At 41.4% G+C, this 19,390-nt stretch overlaps 1 protein-coding gene across 1 annotated transcript; it reads right to left on the bottom strand.

The window, feature by feature from the left end:
- Positions 1-4,084: 4,084 nt before the first annotated feature.
- On the bottom strand, positions 4,085-19,297 carry REEP2 (receptor accessory protein 2). The gene is made up of 8 exons (XM_032196873.1): positions 19,178-19,297; positions 18,799-18,871; positions 12,688-12,764; positions 10,946-11,066; positions 10,282-10,395; positions 9,724-9,871; positions 9,274-9,431; positions 4,085-6,291 (listed from the first exon to the last, which is right to left on the bottom strand). The coding sequence occupies exons 1-8, from the start codon at positions 19,207-19,209 to the stop codon at positions 6,217-6,219; spliced, it is 798 nt and encodes a 265-aa protein (XP_032052764.1). The 5' UTR covers positions 19,210-19,297; the 3' UTR covers positions 4,085-6,216.
- Positions 19,298-19,390: the final 93 nt, after the last annotated feature.

The following is a 19,390-nucleotide window of genomic DNA, read 5'->3' as shown; positions in this document are numbered from 1 at the left end:
ACAAAATTTGATCTATTTTTGACATTTTTGCTCTGCTTGCACTGGGAATTTTTGAAAATTTAGAGTTGAAAGCATTTGCATTATAATGAAAACTGGTCTACAATATTCACACACTTAGAAATCAAGTGCACGTACAGGCAAGACACTATTCAAAAAGGTGATATTCAGTAAAATAGTAACTTCATCTGGCAAGATATTGTTAAATAACTAAACATCTATTTGAAAGAGGTGGTTGTACTAGCTTTCATTCACGCATGAAAGCCAGTAATTTGATAGGGAGTAATCATTCTGTTCTTACAGTCCTGACAGCTTTCTCTAGAAAGTTTTAACACAGAATTAAGTTGTGCATCCTTTAGTCTAACTTACCTCCTCTGAAGCGTGTCACCTAGGTAGCAAAAAATCTTTAGTGCTCATTTATGTATTTCTGATACCCATTAACAGGAATATAGATACTACAAACCAGTTACACTTGTCAATTCTTCTACATGGTAAGGCAAAAACCCTCATTACGTTGTACAAGTTAGAAGCAAATAAGATAAAAAAAAAATACATAAGCAAAAGTTCTTTTTACTGTATATTTCACTCCATTTTTCAATGCATTTTGAACACACACAAACACACAATTTGCATGCCAAAGGGGCGTTTCCAACAAAGCTCCAAGAAAAATACTCACCTCCCACTCCTGGCAGTATAGGCATGCTTTAGACCCATCTCCTGTGTGGCAATACAATATTTTGTCCAAACTCTGGATAGTAAGCAGAAAGCTCATCTTCCCCTACTGTTCCCAAAGCAATAAAAATATGTAGAAAGACTGTTGTTGGTTTTTGTTTGTTTTTGTTTGGTTGGATGAATATGTGGAGGGGAGTGTTTCTTTAGAGATAATGAAATTGTCCATCTTGTTTGAACCCATATAGTGTAGGTACCTATACATGGCTTATTTACGTGGAAGTGTCAGGCTAATCTTCTTGGACAAGAAACAAGGTAAATCAGCAGGTTGAATTCTGCTGCAGGTTGACTACTTCATGCTGGTACTAACTTATCTGAACCCAAGCAATTACTCCTACAATACTGCAACGAATCATACTCTGACAGTACTGCCTATGGTTATATGCTTGTCATTCAGCTCAGCTGGCCTCCTGCAAAGACAATGACTAAATTTCCCATCTTTAATGAGTCAGTATAGCAATGCATTTTGACTGTTTCTGCAGATATTTTTGATACAGTCTCAGTTGCATATTATAGAAGCCTCAGGCTCAGTCATTAGGAGTACATTCATTTTTGCAGCCCTCCACTAACGTTACCTCTAATGTTATTTGGTTAAATGCAGAATGCTCCTGTCCAAAGGGTGTGTGGTGCAGTAAGCCTATTTAAAGTGAGAATGTGCTGCAAGAGAAGGCAGATACATCACACTATGCTACTGGTAACAGTTGCTCTTAAAAGTTTTGTTGTTTTTTTTTTTTGTTGTTGTTGTTTGTTTGTTTGTTTTTTAAATGTCTCCATAGTAGGCAAAATGGAGGTAGTCCTCTGCTTAATAAAAGAAAACATAAGAAATATAGCCAGGTAATGAAAGGATAGGAGCTGAGAAACAGAGCAAGGAGGTAATGGTTTACTTGCAAAGGGGTTATAGAAAATGTTTTAGGAGAAGCAGCACCTTGAAATGTAAATTTACCTGCAACACTGCAGGAAAAACTGTTTGCCACTGTTTCTCTTCATTTCATATTATTTTGATTCCTTGCATTAGCAGTTCTGGCATTGAGCGTTGGGATTCTACAGATAACTGGCATATGAGTGTAACAAAGTCCAGCATTTAGTTCATCCAAAAATGCAGACTTTGTGCGTGCATCCAACTTCACAGATTTATCTGTCCCCTGGAGCTCCCTGCTGGTGCTTCCTCAGCATAACACATCTATTAGAAAATGCTGTGAGACGCCTAGTTCATCAGATCCTCCCCACAGATCAGCTGACCACTGAGGAAAAATTCAAACTTTATTGTTCTGAAGTGATGAAAGGTCCAAGAATAAGTGCATGTAGGTCAAGCCCAGTTTAGAAAGGTAAGACAGAGACAGAAGTTCCGTAAAAGAAAAACCAAGCTCTAATCTGTAGGGTGCAGAGTTCAAGTATAGCTTGAGGCTCAGAAAAAGTCAAGAGTATTTCCTGGACAACTTTGTACTGTACATAGCCCGTTTTCCACCCTACCCTGTCTCACAGGACAAGTTCTTAGCTCCTGTGGAAATTTACTGTCTTCATTTACCATTAAAAGCAATTGTTCTCAAAAGGTACTCTGCACACCTCTTTAGATCTCTTCTGAAGCCTACAGGCTTCAAAACAAAACCTAGAAATAACATAAAACTGAGTTATGTTTACAGCATCTTCTAATAGTGCCAAAATCAAGATGAAAGGTAACCAGGAATCCTTTTTCCTCAGTTAACACTAAAGCACAGCCCCATACAGTACAGCGTATGTATTTATACATATACCAGGTCTTAAACATTACATTCAATAGGCTCCAGACCACACATAACAGAACTCCTGGGCAACCAGCACTAGGTAGCCCTGCTTGAGTAGAACAATGGGACCAGATGAGCTGCAGAGATCGTCTTCCAACCTCAAACGTTCTATGAAATCACATAGCTTCAGAATATCTTTCCACACATTTGGCTTTACACGGCAACTCAGAGAGCAGCACAAGATGATTCAGCCTGGTGGCAAGTTACAAATTCATAATGGGTCAAGCAAGGAAGTCTATAATACTGAACAGTTACAAAGAGCAATGTGATTCAGCATCTCCCCAGGAAGTTGCAGAGTCATGTGGCAATACAATGTCCCCATCAGAAAGAAGGCCATTTTTTTTCCCCCTTTTTCCAGATTTGTGTCTTAGGCAATAACCCATACTTTCCAGCATTGCATGCAGTTTTGGAAGACAGATAGGAAAACAGCTCAATTCAACAGCTGTTCTCAAGCATACCTTGCCACTTCACAGTTAACAAACAAGTCTCCTCAACACAATGCTCTGTGCAGCCAGAGAACCAGCAGTGTGTTCTATAATCATTTCACTTTCCTCCTAAGGCACGTATCTCCTGCTGATTAAGATGGCAAAGGAGAAGTAAAACTCAAAAGTATTGATTTCAATACTTTTGAAATTCAATACTTTTGAAATTCAGGGTTCTGTAGAAATCTTTCTGTGTTTCTATTTGTGCCTGGGCATATTAGGAAAGGGGTATAAATGCTTACTGAACACAGTGGGTTCTACTGCTAGGTATGGATTTAGCCATTTGCTTCACTGCACAATCAAGCTCATAGAAAATACTAGATGGAAACTACATTCCAGCATTTCCTGCTGAAAACACAGAACAGCTGATAGAAGCATTTTACCAAAACAGCACATTCAGCATTCTCATTATCAAGAGAATTTCTATGCAAGACCATGCCATCCAAAGCAGAACTACATCTAGGAACTCACTGAGAGATCACATGGGTGGTGGCAGATTTGCAGAGGCTTTGATTAAGCAGAGCAAAATATAACGGTCACATTTGTACTAGAAGAAAATCATGTCCATACTAAGACATTTTCTTGCTCTAGGTAAGTTCTGCTGCCTGACATCATCAGCTTCATATCACCCTTAATGGAGTCCATAACTACTCCAGACTCTCTTATAACAAAAGTCATTTAATTTCCCTGTACAAGAAGTCAGGGCAAGACTGATCCATTCTTACCCACAGGCTAATGACATCAAGCATCAATGCTGAGTAAAAGATACTTAGTACAGGGTCTAGTTCAGGAGAACAAAGGCAAATCAAAATCCCAAAATTGAGTCTTCAGAAATTCTTCTTATGCTTCAAAGCAGGAGGAGTTCCTGCAAATGAACTGATTCTAGAAAGCATTCTGGAAAGTCACTGTATGAAAATTGAGTAATCCAAGACTATCACAGTACACGCACAAAGAAAAGGCAGGAAGATCAGTATAAGGACAGACTAACCCATCCTTGGCCTCCAAATCAAGCCCCTCACAATGAATTAGATAATTAATTTGCTACAGAGATTTTTAGTTTAAAAAAAAAAAAAAAAAAAAAAAAAAAAAGTCCAGAAATGTGGTCACGGAAGTACTTAGTGTATAAAGAAATAAAGAATAATGGTTTTGTCTTGTTCAATACAGTAAAGTCTAGTAAGCAGTTTCTCACAACTGAATCTTTCACATATTCAGCAAAGATCTTTGTTCCTCATGGAGAGAGGAATTTCCATTGGAAACAGGAAGAATTCTTGCTTTGGTACATGCCTTTGCATGTACTAGCAAGACATGTATACAATGATTGTTAATGAACTAAAAAAAATTACAAAACTTTTTTTTTGTTTGTTTTAAACACAAATCTCAAAGTCAGATCAAAGGTTTTCTACTGGATCCTGGGTAAGGACTTGTGGATACTTTAGGACAAGTATTTCTGATATGGTTGGTCAAGATTTAAAATTTTAAAAGCTACAAATAAAAGTAAAAACAACTTAATTTGTTTCCACCCAAAAATGAAATAATTCATAAGTTTGCCACCAAGACAATGGGAAACAATACAAATTTCAGTCCCAGTCTTAAACATTATAAAGTTTTGAAGTATGACTCTTTAGGACAGAAATATTTGTGAAATCTTACTTGCAGTAGGGCTTCTATACATTGTCAACAAAATACTCAGCTTTGTGAAAAACCCACTGCAATGCTGTCAGAACTGTAATAGCAAGAGACATGAGAAAACATGAGTGTCTGCACCTAGAGCTGTAGTTTCAGTAAAGATTAAAACCACCAAGTATTCATTCCAACAGTCATGTCCATAAGGGTACTCCCGCACTAAAAGTTTCCACAACAAGAACTCTACTTGTTTCGCATGGGTGTGCATACAAGGGATCTCCCCTTACCAATACTCAATGGATTAGAATCTATGGCATGCATGAAAATTTCCTCTGCAGTTTCACTCCCACAATACATATTCCACATACAATGTGCTTCTGTCCCAAATGTTGCATATTGCTCAGGTCTCAGGGCATTGATAAACAAGGCTAATGGTCACACAGAGAAAATATGTGCAAGGGCTGGAGTAGGACAAAGCAAGAAGATTGATAAAGTACAATAGTGTTCACTGGTCCCTGCAATTTATAATCCATAAATGTAATCCTAGAACTAGTGAAGTTCATACATCAGGCTCAGTTCCTGTGCCCTGAGGAATGGATCTCCTAAAGCTAAGAGACAAGGGCTTCTGAAATTCTCAAGTACACTTGCAGACTAATGAACCAGATTTTCCCCAGAAATCTTCTAGAATGAAAGAATTTGTCTGTATTAAAAAGCACCATGATGACATGGAGTTACACAATTAAATGGCAAAGTAACGCTCTCCCTGCCTTTACCCACTACACAGGACTCCTCTCACTGTCGTGCTATTACAGGAATCAAAGTAAACAACAGAACCTGAAATAAAAAGCAGCTTCAAAAGCAACCAAAATCTTATGGATGAGCAACTTTCCTTCTCAATAGTTACTTCCGCTGGATATCTCTATCTACTCTTTCACATGTGCATATAACAGCACATTTTCTTCATAACTCAGCTTTTCAATTTCCTCAATTAACCTTCCAGAAAAAAATAAAATAAAACCCAATCTCTTCATTTTCCAGTACTAGGAACTAGAATCTGGCACACTCCTCCCATGAGCCAGTCCTTTATGTTCAAAAGCACTCAACAGTCACCTTCTGAAAGGGGAAGGACATAACAGCTATGGTCCATTTTTAAAAAGGGTGAATTGTTGTGGGCACTTCCAACAACACACAGCTGCAGAAGGATACTCAGAGCAAGATAAGATATTCTAGGGAACCACCCACCTCTGTGGAACTCCATTGTCTATTTTTCCAGCTTCTGTTCAACAGGTGTCTCTAACCCTAGCCTGTTCTCCCAATAAAGATTCTTCGCAACTAGGATTATACAGAGGGAATTCCAAAGCAACAGGTTATGTACAGACATAGTGTTCCCTCCAAGAGAGGAATGAAAAGGAGAAAATTCCTGAGGATTTGTATCCTCTGATCCATGTTCTGAATCCCAGCCTCCCCCTTGCCTTGGAATGAGCTCTACTAAGCAGCATCTGTTATGTACATCAATCTCAGCTCCCTTCCTTTGGAAGAGTTTCCACTCAAAAGTGACAGGCAAATCCTAGGACAGAGATAGGTGCTGGGGAGGGGAGGTCTCCTTAGGATGACTCGCCAGAAGCAAGAGATCCTGCAGCTTTCTTCCTAGGGCGGGCTTTCACACTTTTTACTGGAAGCTGAGGAGAAAGAAATAGAGGCATTTTATGTTAGTTTACTGTAGCACCTAAATGTCAAACAGAAAGAGATAAGGATGCAAAGTGAAAATAGGACAAAACAACTACAACACAATGACCCTATTTCTGTCCCTCATCATTTCAAAGAGGCTATTTAAAAACTCCATTTGTTTTTAGTTAACAAACAAATCACGCTGAGCATATCCTTCAAATAGCAACCTGTAGTGGGTTTACGTGGCAAGGTTTTGGTAGTGGGGGGACCATAGGGGTGGCTTCTGTGAGAAGAATCCGGAAACTGCCCCATGTTAGATAAGGGCCCCGCCACTGGCCAGAGCCGAGCCAATAAGCAATGCTGTTTGTGCCTCTTTGAGAGCATATTTAAGAAAGGGGAAAAAAAAATGCTGCTCAACAGCAGCTGGGAGAGAGAGGAATTAGAAACTGCCTTGCAGACACCAAGGTCAGTGAAGAAAGAGGGCAGAAGGTGCTCCAGGTGCTGGAGCAGAAGTTCCCCTGAAGCCTGGGGAGAGGACCATAGTGGAGCAGGCTGTCCCCCTGCAGCCCATGGTGTACCATGGTGGAGCAGATTTCCATGCTGTAGCCTGTGGAGGAAAACACGGTGGAGCAGGTGGATCTTCTCTGAAGAAGGCTGTGGCCTGTGGAGGACCCCTCCCAGAGCAGTTTCTAGGCTGGACCTGTGGCCTGTGGAGAGGAGCCCACACAGGACTAGGTGACCTGGCAGGAGCTGCCACCCATTGGGGACCCATGTTGGAGCAGTTTGCTCCTGACGGATGGACCCTGTGGTACAGACCCGTATCTGGAGCAGTTTTTGAAGAGCTGCTGCCTGTGGGAAGCCCATGCAGAATCAGTTCAGGAAAGACTGCATTCCGTAGGAGACCCCACATTGGAGCAGGGGAAGAGAGTGAACATGAAGGACTGGCGAAGACAAAGTGCTATAGACTGACCACAACCCTCCTTCCCCCGTTCCCCTGTGCCACTCAGGGAGAGGAGGTGGAAAGAGGGTGGATGGAGGGAAGGTGTTTTTGGTTTCTTTCCTTTGTTTCTCACTTCCCTAGCTTGCTAGTAAAATTTATTGCCTATTACTATCTCCCTCCTCTGAGTCTCTCAACCCTTAAGCCCTTTGCGTCATATATTTCTATATTCACAATAATCAGCATAGAGTCTTTACTGCCTTTTCAGAATTGTGTCACTTAAATTCCTCTCTAGGAAGCTTGGAATAAAATTTTATTCCTCTTGCCTCCCTGCCCCTGTCTACTACGCTACAAAAGGAAGAAGGGTCAACACAAAAGTAACTTCAGGGGATTTAAAAGAGATCTAGGCTGATTTTGAACGCATCTTTAGACATACATGTTACAAAGAGTACCTATTCATATACAAAAGTGTCCTGGATGCTGTAAAATCAGATTAACAGTATGAATTAACATGATGCTCTGAGCAAGCACTCTCCTCCAAATTATTTAATGTTTAGCCTGAAAAGCTCTACAATGTGATTTGTTAATACACCACTATATTAAATAAAAATTACATGTAAATAAAATCAGGAGTCCAAGTTGAACCAAGAAAAGAGAATCCCTACTTCTCAAAATGGAGAAGCACTTTATCATTTATAAATCAAACCAGACGAAATGTTGAAGTAAGACTCAAAAACTAGAAGGCACTGTCTCAAAAAGCATATTCTACAAAACACACCAACAGCTGAAAAATATCATTAATCTACCATAGCTCTTGGACACTATGTAATTTATTTTCATGTATAGTTTGTTTTAATATCGAGAATACAGACAATTCATGACAATCTGAATTGCTGTAAATATCTTGGATCAGCACATGGCCATGTGGTGTGGATAAACTCAACAATGACTAGTTATCTCTGGAGCCCCCAGCACAAGAATGATGTTGATCTATTAGAGTGGGTCCAAAGGAGTGCCACAAAGCTGATCAGATGTCTGAAGCACCTCTCCTACCAAGAAAGGCTGAGAGAGCTAGGACTGTTCAGCCTACAGAAGAGAAGGTTCCAGGGTAACCTCATTGCAACCTTTCAGTACTTAACGTGGATTTATAAAAGTCCACAAATGGAGAGCGACTCTTTGCTCAATCAGATAATGACAGGACGAGGGGGGATGGTTTTAAACTAAAAGAGGGAAGATTTAGATTAGAGGGTAGCAGGAAATTCTTCACTCAGAGGGTGGTGAGGCACTGGAACAGGTTGCCCAGAGAAGCTGTGGATGCCCCATCCCTGGAGGTGTTCAAGACCAGGTTGGATGGGGCCCTGAGCAATCTGATCTAGTGGGTGGCATCCCTGCCTATGGCAGGGGGGTTGGAACTAGATGATCTTTGAGGTCCCTTCCAATCCAAGCCATTCTGTGATTCTATGATCTAAACCTCAAGATGATGAAAACCTACAGAGGAGAAGAAAGGAGAACGTGCAGATAAATTTCTTCAAATCTAACATGCAGAACAGTAGAAAGGCTTAAGAGGGAACAGAACAGCTGAATTTTAGATGAGGAGAAAGTTGCTGTTACAGGGATAAAGGTCACATAAATGTTATATACTGTATATATAATATATACATATATATAGTATTATATACTGTAACAGACAAGAGGGAGAATCATAGAATCATTAAGGTTAGACCTCCAAGATCATCTGGTCCAACCATCCAAAGGATTGGAGGGTAGAGCCAACAGTAGACATTAAAAATACCTAATGCCCCCACCCTTAAACACAAACCTAAATGAAAGCAAAGCTAGGACATGGCTTATGACAGAGGCTTACAGACAAAAACACAAAAGCAAGAGACCAGTATAGCATATAGACAGCAAGTCCTTTGATATAGGACTCCAGCAGTAAACGGTCCAACAACATTTACATAAACAGCTTTTAAACACACAAAATACGAAGCCAGAGCCTTCTGACAAAATTCACAAATCAGTACCTGTGCTGGAAATAACTTACACACCAGCTTACCTCAGCTTTTGTCATCTTCTTGGTAGCTTTGAGGCTTTGAGTACGTTTTGGCAGTTTGTCTCCTGCATCTTCATCTGATGGGTCTGTTCTGGTTTCTGTCAAGGTTCCATTAGACCTCTGTGCCAAACTGCTCTCCTCTCCTGAGGAGTAACAGGAAGCTAAGGAGTAAGAAAGTTTTTTCAAATACTTTTGAAAAGACACATCTAGATCTAAAATGTTCCATCCTTAAGGGCCACATAGAAGGGAGACATCAACAGTATTTACGCATAATCCAAGAAATCCATATGTTAGTATATGGGAAAGGACTGGGAAAACAATACAACTTCTCCCTGATAATTTGCAATCTTGTAGTCCTTCTGAGACCCCTGCATGAAGCCCAGGGAACCCTTCCTCGCCTGCTGGGTAACCATGCAAGGCCTCAAACAGTGGCCCAGCAGGGGTGTTCTGTACCTGAATCCTCAATGGTTTCAAGGAGACTTGCTCCAGGGGGTTGCAGCTGTGGCTCATGGCTTCGCAAATGGACGGTATCTTCATCCCGGATAAGAGTGAGATCCTGCATGCTGAAACTTCGTAGCTTCTCAGACAAAACTCCTTGGCCCTAAGAGGACATAAGAATTATGGTGAAGGACACTTCACGCTCACCCAGATCATCCCACATGGGATCATTCAGAAGACAGAAGGTGCCCCATTCCTCACTAGGGTACTCTATAAAAAATAAAAATAAAAAAGCAACACCCACCACAGAGAGAAGGGAAAAAAGAAAAGTATGCTCCCAAGACCAACACAAAAGAGGCTAGAGCAAAACCCATTCTCCCTTCACTTTCCATAAATCAAAGGATTAACTACAAACAAACTGAAGGAAAGGTAAAGTATATCATTCTGAACAGGCACCAGCATCCCTAACAGACCCATATCACTAATTGCTGGTACACAAAACTAAACTATTGGGGAATTCCTGAATGTTACAGAAGGTTAGATTGTGTTTGTAGTGCACAGGTGTTGCATTACCTTTGCAGCTGCAGTAACTGCTGCATTGGCAGCCAGGTTTAACCCTCTCTTGCCAACTCGCATCATGGTTTCATAGCTCTTGTCACGAGCCTGAGTAATGTATTCATCAATTTCCTAGAAAGGCAGTGTGGAACACAGCATTTAGCTTCTAGTTACAAACATGCTCAAAATCTCCCCCACTATCACCTTTAAAACCCATAGCTCATAAGGACACCTTTTTTTCCAGGCTGTCAGCACAAGCTGTGCTGCATTTTCTCTGCTACTTAGAGAATGCTTGCAAATGCAACCTTAAATTAAAGAATGTTTTCTCCAAATTGCAACAATTGAAATGAAGCAGTTGCTTATACTGAGAATGTGAAAAACACAGCCTGACTACAGAACGTGCTGCTACTATCATGATTCAAAGAACTTAATTACTGATAGTGACAATAAAGGCTAAAGATACTGAGTTAAGCAAACATACTAAGCATTAGGCAAGATAGTGGCTACATTACAGTCTGTGGTCGGCTGTACACAGCCCTCGTTGTCAGAGACATTATCATTCTATACCCACTAATGTCAGCACAATCATGATTCATGCATTTTAATTTTCATTGTAGCATAACTGAATCAGAATTCAGTCAACTTCCAGACAGATCAGTCTCTTCCAACAATAAGTGAGTACCTTCTCCTTATTGGAGAGCGTTGGGTGCACAAACTTCCTGTAGAGGACACTGGAGCCCTTGGTGTAAGGGGAGAGCAGCCAAATCACAAATGCGATTTTCAACTCAAAATAAAAAGGAAACCTGAGAGAAAGAGAGAAGGAGAGAGAGAGAGAAAGAGAGAGAGAGAAAGAGAACGAGAACTAGAATCAAGATCAGCACAGAGACAGAGATAACCATTAGAGAGCAGCACAGGCAAAAAGAGTAAAGAGAAGGTAAGGACTCAGAAACATAAACGAATCAATATATCAGGTCAGAATAGCACAATCCTCTCTGGAATCCTAGAACATACCTTCTTTGAGTCTCATTTAGTCTTTCATCCATAGCCATGAAAACTCCATAAACAGGGCATCTCTCAGCCCTGCAAACACACCAAATTAAAATCTGACAGCTACTCTCACCATTCTTAAGTTTGTTCAAAGACTATCCACTGGATAATAACATTACAGCCATTTCCCTCTCTTTTTCCAAAGTTTTCAATTAAATATCTCAAGAGAGCTCTCAAGTTGCTGCTAAGGCTGATAGCTAAGAGCAGGCAGCATGCAAGTCTTTCATTGCTATCCCTTACACAGTGAAGTCTCTGGGAAGGGAGAGTAGTAGAGACTCCAATAAGCAAATGTAAACTTTCTGATGCCTGTTAGTACTAAGAGACTTCTGTTTTCAGTGGTTCACTTTTAAGTAGGTGAATGAGCCAAAGCTCTTGTACTTTTTAGATCCTGACTCTTCAATTTTATTTTCAGGAATAGGCAAAATAGCTGAGCACTTATGTAAGGTACACGCAACAATTTCATGTTTCTTTAAAAGATGCAACTCTGACTAGACTGTATTCTTTCAGAGATGCGTGCAAATCACAAACATTAAAGCAATGAAGAAACTGACCAAAAATTAAAGCATAGAAGAAACCCTGTTCTAATGGAACAGCTAAAGACACATAATGACAATTTGTCATTGCTGAAGGCCTCCATTTGATTATTGCCAAGTGTGACACAGCTCTGAGAGAATTAAAATCTGTTTTACCCCAACCCAACCCACATCCAGCAGTTGAAGACATTTTCATCATGCAAAACACCACTCAGAGCAGAGATGTATTTGATCTGCTCCTCTGTACAACGGGCTTGCAAAGCAAAACAGGTCATAGAATTATAGAATATTCAAGTTGGAAGAGACTCACAAGAATCATAAAGTCCAACTCCTGGGTCCCTAAAGGACCACACAATAAATAAAGAAATAGATAATGCGTCTGAGAGTGTTGTCCAAACACTTCCTGATCTCTGACAGGCTCGGTGCCATGACCACTTCCCTAGGGAGCCTCATTCCAGTGCCTAACCACCCTCTCAATGAAGAACATTTTCCTGATATCCAGCCTGAACCTCCCCTGGTCCTTTACCATCTTTTTAAAATGTCTTTTAGATCATCATTTCTCAAACCTCTTTACCTAATAGCTTGTCAAAAATATATGCTATGAATGGATGAAGACCCTCTGACAGAGCCTGTGTACCTACATGTATCTTAACTGTCTGAAAGCACAGAATATGAACCAGTTTAGACAGCAGCTTAGACCTACAGTGTCTATAAACCCATAGACTCTCCATGGGCATAAAAACTCCTAAATGAGAGAGCTTATCCTTAGGAACCTACATGACCTTAAAAACATTAAAAAAAAAAACAAACAAACAAAAAACCCACGCACCAGCATGGTACTCACCAAGAAAGAACAATGTCTGTGAGTGTTTCTGCAGTGGTGAAAAAGGCAAACACAATCCAGTACATCATCCACTTCACCTGCAAAAGAGCAGTCACTCAGTAGACATCCATCAGAAACAAGAAAAATAGCAAAACAGCTTCTCAAAAATGACTCATCATTTTCACACACTGAGATGAAGTCAGCAAAAAGAAGGCATAGATAATCAGCATTAGAGAGGGTCACATATGAAATGTTACATTATAGTTTAGGGAAATATGTAAGATTAATATACTCTAAATATATAAATATAGCAATCATCAGCTCAATGTCCGGGTGGAGACCAGTGATGAGTGGTGTCCCTCAGGGGTGTGTACCGGGACTAGTATTATTTAACACCTTTGTCAGCAAACATGAACAGTGCGATTGAGTGCACCCTCTGTGAGTTTGCGTATGACACCATGGTGAGTGGCGCTGTTGACATGCTGGAAGGAAGGGCCGCGATCCAGAGGAACCTGGGCAGGCTTGAGAGGTGGGCCTGTGCAAACAAGACAAAGTTCAAGAAGGCCAAATGCAAGGTTCTGCACTTGGGTCAGGGCTACCCCAAACATGAATACATGCCAGACAATGAGTGGATTGAGAGCAGTGTTGCGGAGAAGGATTTAAGGGTACTGGTGGATGAAAAACAGAGTATGAGTCGGCAGTATGCACCTGCAGCCCAGAAAGCCAACCACCTGAGCTGCATCAAAAGAAGCATGACCAGTGGGTTGAGGGAGGTGATTATCCCTCGCTTGTGAGACACTACCGCGTTCAGCTCTGGGGTGACCAGCACAAGGACATAGACCTGTCAGCGTGGGTCCAGGGGAGGGCCACAAAAATGATCAAGGGGCTGGAGCACCTCTCCTACAAAGACACGCTGAGGGAGGTGGGGTTGTTGTCTGGAGAAGAAAAGCCTCTGGGGAGACCTTATAAGCAGCCTTCCAGTACCTAAAAGGGGCCCACAGGAAAGATTCTTTATCAGGGAGTGCTGTGATGGGAAGGACAAGGGGTAATGACTTTAAGCTAAAAGAGGGTAGGTTTAGATTAGGTGTTAGGAGAAAAGTCTTCACTCAGAAGGTGGTGAGGCATTGGAACAGGTTGCCCAGAGAAGCTGTGGATGCCCCATCCCTGGAGGTGTTCAAGGCCAGGTTGGATGGGGCCCTGGGCAAACTGATCTAGTGTGTGCCACCCCTGCCTATGGAAGGCGGTTGGAACTAGGTGAACTTTGAGGTCCCTTTCAAAATCATAGAACGATTTGGGTTGGATGGATTGGTTGTATGTCTGTCCTGTAACAAAATCATGACACAACAATAGCGTTATAGTCCCAAATAAACTAACTGTCTAAAACCAGTAAGTAGTTCACTTTGAGTATAGTTATATTCTTTAATATATAATGAGTATGCTAATAAATACATGTGCACTTAATTAGTTTCAACTGTAGCCCTACTTTTTCTTCATTTTAAATGTTATCTTGGGGGCAGGAGAAGAACTACAGATGTAGTATTTTGCTCTAACTTATTAAGGTGAATTAGAAGCATAGGACCACTTAGGTTGGAAAAGACCTCTAGGATCATCTAGCCCAACCTTCAACCTAGCACAGCCAAGTCCACCATTAAACCATGTCACTAAACTCTACATCTACACATTTTTTGAAGACCTCCTTCAACTCAACTACTTCCCTGGCTATTCTTAGTCTTCATCAATGCTCTCAGAAATTCCTTCAGCATTTCTCTTTTCTTTTTAAGGAAAGACCCAGTAAGAGAGGCAAGAAAGCAAAGAACATAACATATAAACGCATCTTCTTGTTTAGGCTCTTGAATGCAGTTTACAAACTGTACTTTGTGCTATTATGGCACACCTATATACCTAAACCCTATCTCCCAACTTCCATCTTTTCTATGGAGCAGTAAACGTCTTGTTTCCTTTGAAAAAGAGTAATTACACCTTTCCCTCTCTCTCCCCATCTCTGTCATTTTTGTAGCAAGTCTGCCAGCTACAGACCAACCAACATTATTATGTAAGAGGAATCAGTCAAATTATGAAAACCGCTACCCAAACATTTCCATTAATAATAGGGCCAACATAAATGAAATTGACTGTTTTCTGTGCCATCAAGAAGTAAAAATAAAGTAGGAAATAAATGGAAACAAGAGGTCACCTTTGCTAAAAGCAACTTAACACTCAGTGTCATCAAGAATGAGAAAAGGAATAATTTGAACCACGGAAATCTCACATATTAAAACCACACGTTAACACACATACTAAAGTTATGTGAACAGGTAAGCGAGGGTCTTACTATAGCAAATAGTGTTGTAAAAGCAGATATTTCCCCAACTTGTACGTGATGGAAAATAATATGATCTGTTCTTGAAAGACCCTCCAGAACTTTCCAAAAAGGCTTAAAAGGAAAAGAAATGCTGCCTCAAACCCTGAAACAATAGCCAGCTTTTAAAAAGGTGATTAGTGCTTCAAATATTTTCCATTTTATTGTGCAACTTTTCACAACAGAAAGTAGCAAAACATGAATTTTATGGTTCCCCTCTCCTCCTCCCTATAATCATCAATTCAGACAGCACAGGTGTTATTGACTTGAGTTCTAAAGCAACTCTATGAAATTAATGATCAACTCTTTGATGCAGCAACATAATCAGCTCTTGTACAAAAACAATTGTGAATAATGACAAATCAAAGGTGGCAAATGGGGATCCAAGTGGGTGAGAGATTTCAGAGACTCTCTGTACCAATAAATCTTACTTCAGTATTATGCAAAATTAAGGCAATCATAACAAAAGTAAGCATTAAATACATAGATATATACAACATAATACAGAATTATTTTTTTATGAGGAAAAAATAACTGTAGCAGAAGTCTTTGACTGTTTCCATTAGCTCTCACTATAGTGGTTGGCTAATGGTAATGGAGTTTTTACTAAGTTTCCAACAAGCCTACATAAACATTCAAAAAAACTGAATTGCTGAAGATAAAAGGTAAAGGCACTTGAGGACTAACAACTAGTCCAAAGGGAGGAAATGAAGTGTAAAAATAAATGGTCACTTTTCAGAATGAAAAGAATGTCACAAATATTCTCGTTACATAAATTAGTTCACAACGCTTGAGTGGTCACAGTAGACAGCCTGATGAAACTAAGTTCCGCCCCATCAGAGTTTTTCAGTAGTAACACAATGTTCAGGAGTATTAGAAAAGGAAGAGAGAAGAACAGAAAACATTGTTATGTTACTATTTAAGTGTACTATATGTTCACATCTTCAACACTGGGCATGGGTCTGGCTTGCCCTGTCTCCTTCTGCCATCCGTCATCCTACCCCCTACAGCCAAAGAAAAAAGAAATATAGTTAAGTAAGCGAGAGGGACTCAACTTTTAGCTCTAGAAGTCCCTGAAGTGCAGATTACCAGATGCTAAAAGAGCAGAACACAAGTGGGATGGTGAAGAGGGAAGCATCACTTTTTTTCCCCCCGCTTATAATTTTTGTTATCCACAGATTACTAACCTTCTAAAACTAATCCTGTGCTGTATTTGTTTTTCAATCCATTAAAAAAGAGTCAAGTCTCTGTTGCTCAGCAGTTGATCACCAATTTCAGCTAACTTGCACCAAGAACCTAAATAAACTCTGTAAATGTAAACATATTATTGGAATGTAGATTTGACCAAAGCTGCAGACCACATGTGAAAGGAAAACAGTTACTTTTAAAACAGCCTAAGGTGCTAGAAGCAATTTGTCAGGGCTGCTCGAAGACATAAATCTATATCACAGCATGGCAAAAAAGTGTTTGCACTGTACTCTGATGCCATTTCTGGACTGCTTGTAATATCTTGATCCGTATCAATGCAGTCTGCAATACATCACACTCTCTAGCATATATATACACCTGCAAGATCTTTCTCCCCAACTCGCGTTTGCTCTTAGTAGTACACAGCTGGCTTGAAACTATGGACCACAGCTTTCAAATTTTCCACTGCCTTGTCATACAAGAAGCAGTTTGAATAGATGTTGGCCCCCTTTCCTGAGTTTAACAAAACCATTTTTCCTGTCTTTCTGCTTCTGTCGAGAAATACAAAGCTAAGGACTACTGATTTGGGCAGTTGGAATCCAGCATCTACATGTTTAATTCTCATGTGGTCCTCTTAAAGAAAAATAATTCACATATAAGATCAGTTTTAGCAGTACGAATATATTTTCTTTAACTAACTCCAGTATTTTAATTGAAGACAAAAAAAAAAAAAAAGGAAATTTTCTATTGCAGCTGTCCAGAACTATCTACTTCAAGAAAACTATATCAATGAAGTATTAAACAAAAGCCAAAACCAGATGTCATTCTTTTCCATATCAGCCCCAGCAGGACTTACAACCAGGTGATTAGTTGACATTCATGTTATGACAACTTTATGATACTCAAGTACCAGACCTCATTTCTTTTTAATCATCAGATTAATAAAGTCCTGCTGCAATTAAGGTGACGTCTACCAACACAAATTCAGATTAGTATGTTTGTATTATGCAAGACACGTTGCATTTCTGTACCTCAACAGCCAACTTACCCTAAGAAAATAAGCATGCTTTTACAGTAAAGCATCTACAAAGTCAAAGGCTCTGTATTTACTGGGCCTTTGAACTCCAGAACAAGCCATGTGTGGTGGCTGTTTTAAAAAAGGAGAGTTTTTGTTTTTAAATCCCTCAAATTCTCAACAACACATTTCAACACATTTTCAAACTGTGAAAAATGGGCCTGCCTTACAGCTAACACAACTTCTGTAACCGGAAAACAATAGTTCCATGACAGACACTTAAGAGCCAAATAAAAATTCCAAGTAAAAACCTGCCTTTGATGCAACAAAGATCATAGAAAACTGGTCTAAAAGAAAACGAGGAGAGAAAACAGCAGCAGTAAGACTACCAGATAATTATGAAGTCACGGGATCATTCAACTACTCAGTTTCTTTTATGCTTTCCTTTTGGTTTTTAACGTTATCATAGTATATAGTATTCCTGACTATACCTCTAATACTCACTTAAAACACTGCATTGATTATCAGTGCCTACTGAACATTCACATTTTGACTTCTCTGCTGAAGGCATGAAAAAAAAAAAAAAAATCAGCCAAGCTAGATGATGTAGTTTTAAAAGCTGTCCACTATGAATAGACTCTACCTCAGCTGCTCTCTCCTTCAAAAACCAATGTGCTGAATTTTAAGCCGGTGCATAGGAAACACCTAAAGCAATTCTAGAGGACCGAAGCAGAATGAGACATATCCTGCAATATTTACTATTGACACGTCATTTTCTAAGCAGCAAACAGAGCCAATTGGATCAAGAGTCGCAGACTGCACCACAAAGAAATACTGGCAAATTATATTCTATTCGGCCATGTTACCTCTCTTCTCTATCTGATTATTCACTGCTCTAAATACACAGAAATTCTTCCCATCCATAAAACAAATAGCTCATCTCCTCTAATCGTCTTAGAACAGTGCTTCTGTAAGAAACCAACACACTGCATCACTGAAAACTATTTGGTGTTTTAAATATGGCAATTGCAACAATGACGTAGGCAGAGAGAGAGAGAGAGAAGGAAATGTTTCCAGGATGGAATGAGAATGAAGTCTTGACCAACAGGAATTGCTGATCACAAGCAAGGTTGATAGGAAAATACAAACCATGCATGATTATTTAGGTTTTTAGAAGAAAACAAAAGCAGTACTGAAAAAGCCGTAAAAGGACACAAAGTAAGAACAAAGTTGGAGAAAAGAACTTGTCCCTGGACTTCCATATGCTTCCAGACCACACTGTTCCTCCTATTTTCCCATCCTCAGCCAATATTTCCTGGAGGGGGAAGAAAAAAACAAAACACAGAAAACCCACGTTTATGGCTCGAAACCTCCCATTTCAGAAAGTGTCCTTCCTCGAAACATCTCCAAAGTCTGTCAGGGCTGCTCTTCAGGCGGCCCGTCCGACCTGACACCGCTGCGGGCCGAGCAGCCCCTGACACTGGGCCAGGGCCAGGACCAGGCCGTGGGCTCGCAGGGAGCCGCGAAGGATGGGGCGACCACCGCGCCCACACGGCGAACCCGTACTCACATATTCCTTCACGTTTTTCGTCTTCACGGCCTTGTAGGAGGAATACGCAGGGTAGAGGGTGCCGAAGATCAGCCTGCAAAAAGCGCAGAACCCTCAGCGCCTCACGGCCCCGCAGCGCCCCGCACGCCGGCTGCCTCCGCCCTGGGCGGCTCCCGCTCCCCCGCCCCCTGCCAAGGCGCTGCTCTCGGGCCGCGGCGGCCAGCGCGGACCCGCCGGGACGCGGCCGCGGGCGACCGCGAGGCAGCGCCCGCCCCGCGGCCCCTCCTCGCCCCGCGGCCGAAACCTGAGGTCCCACCGGGGGCGGCCGCGCCCCGCAGCGGCTCCCCGGAGCGCCCCAGCCCCGAGACGGCCCTGCGCATCCCCCCGCCCCGGCACTCACACCACGAGGCGGGAGATGATCCAGGAGACCATGGCGGCGGCGCCGGGTTCCGCGGCGGCGGGAGCCGACTCTTAACGGGCAGGCTCCTGCAGCAGGCGCAGCCCCGCCCCGGCACTGACAGGGGCGGAGCCGAGGGGCCGCATCGCTCCCCGTGCCGCCGCAGAGACCCCGCCGCCCCGCCCCGCCCCGCCCCGCCGGAAGCGAGCCGAGGCG

Source organism: Aythya fuligula, chromosome 14 (genome assembly GCF_009819795.1).
Source record: "Aythya fuligula isolate bAytFul2 chromosome 14, bAytFul2.pri, whole genome shotgun sequence".
Classification (NCBI taxonomy): Eukaryota; Metazoa; Chordata; class Aves; order Anseriformes; family Anatidae; genus Aythya; species Aythya fuligula.
This window is presented reverse-complemented; position numbering and strand designations above follow the sequence as displayed.

Bases quoted from the DNA above. Each gene is read 5' to 3' on its own strand.
- REEP2 (XM_032196873.1), bottom strand. From the start codon at position 19,209: ATGGTCTCCTGGATCATCTCCCGCCTCGTGGT. The intron at 12,765-18,798 runs GTGAGTACGGGT...GCTCTTTTGCAG, and splicing joins CGAAAAACGTGAAGGAATAT to GTGAAGTGGATGATGTACTG. The intron at 9,872-10,281 runs GTAATGCAACAC...ATGTCCTCTTAG, and splicing joins CAGTTACTGCAGCTGCAAAG to GGCCAAGGAGTTTTGTCTGA.